Below are 6826 nucleotides of genomic sequence, written 5' to 3' on the forward strand. Positions count from 1 at the left end.
GATTCGGATAGTGAAATCCACTATCCGAAATGTTTGGATATCCGAACTTCGGATATCCGCAACTCCGGATATCCGAATTTGAACACCCCTAGACTGTTATCAATTGGTACTCATATTAAACAATTAAAACACAGATTATATTATTGTGTTTTTTTGTTTGTCATTTATTTTTCTACTTATCATTGTGTTTTAGTGATTGTGGAGAAAATAGTATTACGTTCATTGTGCATTACGTTCAAGTCATAGTGTAATATGTAGTTTCCATTGTGTTTTACGTTTCAGGTCATTGTGTTATATGTATTCAACATTGTGTCTTACGTTTCAGGTCATTATTACATATGTATTTATCAATGTGTTTTAAGTATTAGATAATTTGTTGTTATTTTATCATTATATTTGCATATTATTATTACACAACTGTGATTAGTATTAAAAAATAAACACAATGATGAGTTGAAAGACACAATGACGAAAAAAACACAATGACAAACAGAAAGACACAATGACGAAAAAAGACATAATGGTAAGCAAAAAAAACACAATGACGTAATATTTGTTTTAATTTTTACATAACAAAATCATACTCATATTAAAAATAAAAAACGCTTATTATTATGGTGATTTTTTTTAAAAAAAATATCATATAAAAAAGTTATAGACGTTTTAAAATGATGGAGGAATTGACATGTGGAGAGAGAAAATATGTCTTATTACTTTTATACCACTTTTCCTTTGGTCCTCACCTAACACATGTTAATTAACTATGACTTCTCACACTTCTCATTTTTGTTGGTATTTGTAGAATAACTCAACCATAATAACAAATGACCTTTTAAATAATACGGGTGGACAATTGGGCTTGAGTGCTTGACTTGGCTGGCCGATATACGTTTGCAACGACTTTATGGGTTTACTTGGACCAGGGTCATTTCAATAGACTAATGTTTTTATAAGCTAGTAGTACTCCTTAATATAATTACATAAATAATTGTTTTTCATCGTTTTTTTTAGGTAAATAAGGTTATTTTCATAAAATTTAAAAATGAATCACCTGCCAAAACAATAACATACTAATACTATTGTTGAATTAGAAAACAAATAACTTTGTCGAAGTTAATGTACAACTATCAAACTTCATAACTGGAAAACATTTTATCATAATATACTAATATTAAAGGAAATACTTTACAAGCCATGGCGGATCTAAGAATTTTTTTCAGGTGGTGCACTACTTTTAAATGCTTCAATTTCATAGAATCGAGTATAAAATATCCCGGGTCGGTTCGATGATTCGGGCAGAGTTCATTACAAACTAACAAATTAAAAACTAACAAACTAACAATTTAAACTAACAAAAACTAGCAAACTAAAACTAAAATTTAGCAATTAACAATATCAAGAATAATTAAAAATTTAACAAATGAATCTAAACTTAACTTTTAGAGAGACAACCACTATGTAGGTGTGTGCTTTATAAAACTCTAAATTGATATAAGGTTGACTTAAAAAAGAGATATATACTATTATATAAGATGGTTCCTCTAATATTTTCTAGCTATCAATATACTATTATTTCGAAACTCGGGTGGTTCCCGGGAACCACCCATTTAAACTCTAGATCCGCCCATGTTTACAAGATAATAATTTTGTATGGATGTGAAGCTTTGACTAGTCACCTGGCCTTAATTTGTTTACAGAATTATATCATTTGTATCCACCACACATGAGTCTTGCATTGTATAGTTGCAGTTGGACTACGGAAAAGGAAAGCTACTATTGACAAGTAAAAGTACGAGTATATATCAACTGAACTCCAACATCTTCTTGTAAACTAAAAGCCTACCAACTGTTATTTCCTTCTTAACTAATCAATATGAGTGCTCAATTCTCGATTTCTTATTTATCATCTTGTCACTTGTGGCTGCTCGTTGTTTTGGCGTTGGTTCATTTGTGCTTATCTGATCAAAACTCCGGTGATGTATTATGCAAGGATGATGAGAGACAAGCTCTTATGCGGTTCAAGCGCAACCTCATAGACGAAGTAGACCGGCTTGCTTCTTGGGTTGGTGAGAAGAACGATTGTTGCAGATGGGCTGGAATTGTTTGTGATAACATCACTGGCCATGTCCATGAGATTCATCTTAGTGGAGTTGATGGTCAATGTGAGGAAATACATTGGCTCCCTAGTAAAGAAAGAAAAGAAGCCTTAAAGCAGAGGTTAGGAGGGCATTTAAGTCCATCCTTGTTGGAGCTGAAGCAACTCAAATATCTAGATTTGAGCTGCAATAACTTTAAAGGGATCCAAATTCCAAGCTTCATAGGTTCTCTTAGAAGCTTGAGGTATCTTAATCTATCCGAATCAAGGTTTGGTGGGATGATCCCTCCCCAGATAGGGAATATTTCAGAGTTGCGTGTTCTTTCTCTAAGTTTGGATGGAGCAAGCATGATGAAAATGCAGTGGCTGTCAAGTCTTCATTGGTTGCGTCATTTGGATATGAGTTTCGTCGACCTTAGTAAAGCTACTGATTGGTTTCTTGTGATTAACACCCTCCCTTCTTTGGTCGAACTGCATCTCGTGATTTGCCAACTCCCAGATATACATCCCCATGCTTCTAGACTTAATGTAACTTCCCTTTCCGTGCTTGATATACTTGGGAACAATTTTGGTACACGTTCAATTCCACAGTGGATTTTTAGTTTAACAGGTCTGGTAACATTGAATATTGGTAGCTGTTATTTTGAACACTCTCTCCCTTCTAACATTTATAGCTTTCGTAATTTGACTTCTCTTGAGACACTTTATGCCTACGGGAATGATTTCCTGAATTCTTCGTCGGTATTAAAAGAGTTGCCTAGTAGCTTGAAAGTGTTAGATATTAGTTATTGTGAAATTTCGAGTTCAATACTTCATTCACTTCGTAACTTGACATCTCTTCTTGGTCTTGATCTGTCAGGAAATCCACTCACCAATCCAATACCTAATTCGTTGGGTAACCTTTGTGAAGTGAGAGAGATTCATTTCGCATTCAACAATTTTGGTAGCACTAGGTTAGCATACCTTCTTAAAAGTCTTTTTGACTGCAAATCACCGAGTTTGGAATCATTAACCATATACTCCTCTGGACTTTATGGTCCAATTCCTAACTCCATCCAACGATTATCATCGTTGAAAGTGTTGAATCTTCCTGGCAATAGATTGAATGGAAGCATTCCTGACTCCATCTCAAGATTATCATTGTTGGAGATGTTGGATCTTTCGTATAACCAACTCAGTGGCAATCTTCCTTATGGTCTAAGTCAACTTTCAAAGTTGACTGATTTATATTTTCCTTACAATTTGTTGACAGGTGTTGTGACAGAAGCTTACTTTGCTAAATTAGTGAGCTTGAAAAATCTATATGGAGAAGGCAACAACTTAACCCTAAAAGTACAAGTTGCAAATTGGATTCCTCCATTCCAGGTGCATAGCCTGTTTTTGAACTCTTGGGGTTTGGGGCCTCAATTTCCATCATGGCTTCAATGGCAGAGGGATTTAAAGCGCCTGGACATAAGCAACACGCACATTTCATCACCCATTCCTCCTGAGTCATTTTGGAGATCATTCCCTAATCTAACTTACTTAGACATGTCACAAAATAAGTTTACCGGTAAACTGCCTTCTCTCTTCATCAGTCCATTAATGCCTACACATTTGGATCTATCAAATAATTGTTTTGTGGGATCATTACACCATTTTTTGTGTTTCAATGGTGTGAAAGAAACGGAATATCTGGCTTTGGGATATAATCAATTTTTGGGTGTTGTTCCAGAGTGCTGGGAGAAGTGGTCGAGTTTGCAAATCTTAAAGTTGGAGAATAACAATTTGTCTGGTGAGATTCCAAGGACATTTGGTCGCTTGTCGAACCTTGTTTGGTTGAACATGCATGGGAATAAGATCTCTGGAGGATTACCCTCTTCCCTAATGAACTTGTCAAAGTTGGAAATCCTACAACTTGGCAGAAATGAACTTGTTGGAAGCATTCCTGCGTGGATTGGAACCAAACTCACTGTTTTGAGCATTCTCAACCTTAGGTTCAACAATTTAGATGGAAATATTCCTGACGAGCTCTGTTATCTATCAACTACTCAGATTTTAGATCTTGCTGGAAATAACTTGTCAGGAAATATTCCAAGATGCTTTAACAACTTTAGTATCCTTTGCCAAGAAACAAACACATATGGCACAGGCTACTTTATCGAGGAAGATGGTACGTCAACATCTTTTTCTGCTAGTGATACATTGTTTATGAAGGGACAAGAGTACACCTATGCATCTACTCTAGAACTAGTGACGTTGTTGGATCTTTCGAGCAACAATTTTTCTGGGCACATCCCAAGTGAACTTACAACCCTTCCAGGGTTAAGATCACTTAATTTATCAAGAAATCAACTAACAGGAAGGATTCCAGAAAACGTTGGTGACATGAAAGCACTTGAATCTTTTGATTTATCAGTTAACAAGCTTTCGGGGGAACTCCCCATAAACTTGTCAATGCTGACTTTCATGAGTAGGTTCAATGTGTCCTACAACAATTTGACAGGAAGAATTCCAATCGGTACTCAGCTCCAAAGCTTCAATGAGTCTAGCTTTATTGGCAACAAACTTTGTGGAGCACCACTAAGTGATTGTCGTGTACCTGTTGATGCGCCCACTAATACAAAAGGAGACAAAAAGAAAGACGATGGATCGGACTGGGGATTGATTGTTAGCATTGTGCTTGGATTTATTACTGGATTTTGGATCATTGCGGCTCCTTGATGGTCAACCAATCATGCAGGATTGCATATTTTAGTCTCATGAGTAAATTGATCAAGGTATAAGGTTTATGATGTTATGCATATACGTATTATCGCAATATAAGTGATGATGTAATAAGTTTTGTGTTTTACTTTGAATTGATGTTGTAATACGATTTTAAACTGTAACTTCCAATCTTCCGTATTAAAGATGCATGAACAAAAGAACCTGTTGATGTGATGGATTGGCTCATCAGTCATCAGCATATAACAGACTTGATTGTACTGTATTAAAAACTCACGCAACATCGTATTAAGATAACTGTGAATCATCCTCACTTGGCATAGCCATTCGAGTACCGAGACAAGTTGGGCACATAAGCTGCAAGAGCATGCATACCATTTAGAGCTGGCCAAATGGGGTCGGGTCAGACAGTATAAAAGTTCAGGCCTCAGGACGGGTTCGGGCCATTTTCTATAATAAAAAACAGACAAAGTTGTATAATTTGTGCATTATTTTTGTAATGGACTCTCGTTTGCTAAACCAAAAAATAGACAAGATTGTATAATATGCTCATTCATAATTACAGTTTGAATAAATTCAAGCCCAGACCCATTTTAATTCTCTAAAAACATTTCTGATCACTTAACAAGTAAAACTCGATGGATGCTTTAAAGAATCAGTTAACATATATACAATTTCTCAGTAATTGGAATAAATCAAATGAGACAGTCAGGATACAATTTGTATAAAGGCAAAAATATCCAAAATTAAAACAAGTACCTTGAATTGAGCCCATCAATATGTTCCTGCATTTCATGAAACCCCCTTACTTCAATCTCTTCTCCATATCCTCTAAATCCTAAATCAAGAAAACTAGATTAAAAAAAAAAAAAAAACCTTAAAGTTAGAAATCACTTGAATCTGTATGCATTTAGACATTAACTAGGAGTTGTTATTTGCAGGTGTGTTATATCATATATGAATCAACTATATCGGCCTACACTATTTATTCATTTATTAAGGTATGTAAATGATTGGGCTTAAAAGCCCAAAAATACTTCAACTTATAAACACTTAAAATATAAACTAAAAGCAACCTAAAGGAAAATCAATGGCCCATAATATAATCACATAAACAAATTGCCGATTTTTTTTTATCTGTTTGTAATTGTGTATTAGAATGCACATAATCCCATAATTGTGTGTTTTTAACGGCGAACGAATCTTTCAAATGAGCTACTGGCTAAATTCATCACATCCGGATACACTCGCCTTTCGATACAGGGAAAATCCTCACTTAACACGTTGAACACGCCTGAAGGTACGGTTGTCGTACGGTGAAATAAAGCCCGTTTAATTCAAAGATCCAACGGTGAATCTCACCTACTTGTCTAATCTTCCATCATCATTAGGTGTTACCAAAACTAAATGATGTTTAAAAAATTATTTGAAGCACATTGTATCCTTTTTTTTTTTGTGTTAATTGCCCAACACTGTGTAGGATGTGCTTTAAGTAATATTCATTTCTTTTATAAGAAATTAGGGATTCTCTTATTTTGGTTTTTTAAGTTTAAGTAATATTCATTTCTTTTGGATAACTAAATTCCAAAAGAATATATAAACGCATTTCTTGTTACGTTCTCATAAAATACCATGTGTATCAAAGCGTGCCTAGTGCAACATTTCACCGGTTTCCTATTTAAAATTTATTTAATACTTAAAAATTTTCGTTTTCAAATTATTTTTTATCATTTTAAAAGAAATCGATAATATTTATATCTTTATCTATCTACTAGTTTTTGAATCCGTGTATTACACGTGATTTGTCAAATGATAAAAATAAATAAAGTCAGTTATTTCGATTGTGATTCTCAAAATACTTATAAATTAATCAATGTAGATTTAATGAAAAAACAAACGGGGTTAACGAAAAGTACTAAAATAACAGACAGAATTACAGAAATTATCATTTATCTTTCATTCAAATTTCACTCGTTGTCCCTGATCTTCAAAATTGATCTTTTTTATCCTTTACTTTCAAAATCC

The 6826-nt window shown here is 34.2% G+C and overlaps 1 protein-coding gene across 1 annotated transcript; it reads left to right on the forward strand.

Annotated features, from left to right (window-relative positions):
* The first annotated feature begins 1873 nt into the window (after nt 1-1873).
* On the forward strand, nt 1874-4798 carry LOC143533000 (receptor-like protein EIX2). The gene has a single exon (XM_077027892.1). It carries the CDS (start codon nt 1874-1876, stop codon nt 4796-4798), a length of 2925 nt encoding a protein of 974 aa, XP_076884007.1.
* Nucleotides 4799-6826: the final 2028 nt, after the last annotated feature.

The sequence above is a fragment of the Bidens hawaiensis genome, unplaced genomic scaffold (assembly GCF_021521415.1).
Source record: "Bidens hawaiensis isolate Kalapana, Puna unplaced genomic scaffold, B.hawaiensis_p1.1 tig00009577_1, whole genome shotgun sequence".
Classification (NCBI taxonomy): domain Eukaryota; kingdom Viridiplantae; phylum Streptophyta; class Magnoliopsida; order Asterales; family Asteraceae; genus Bidens; species Bidens hawaiensis.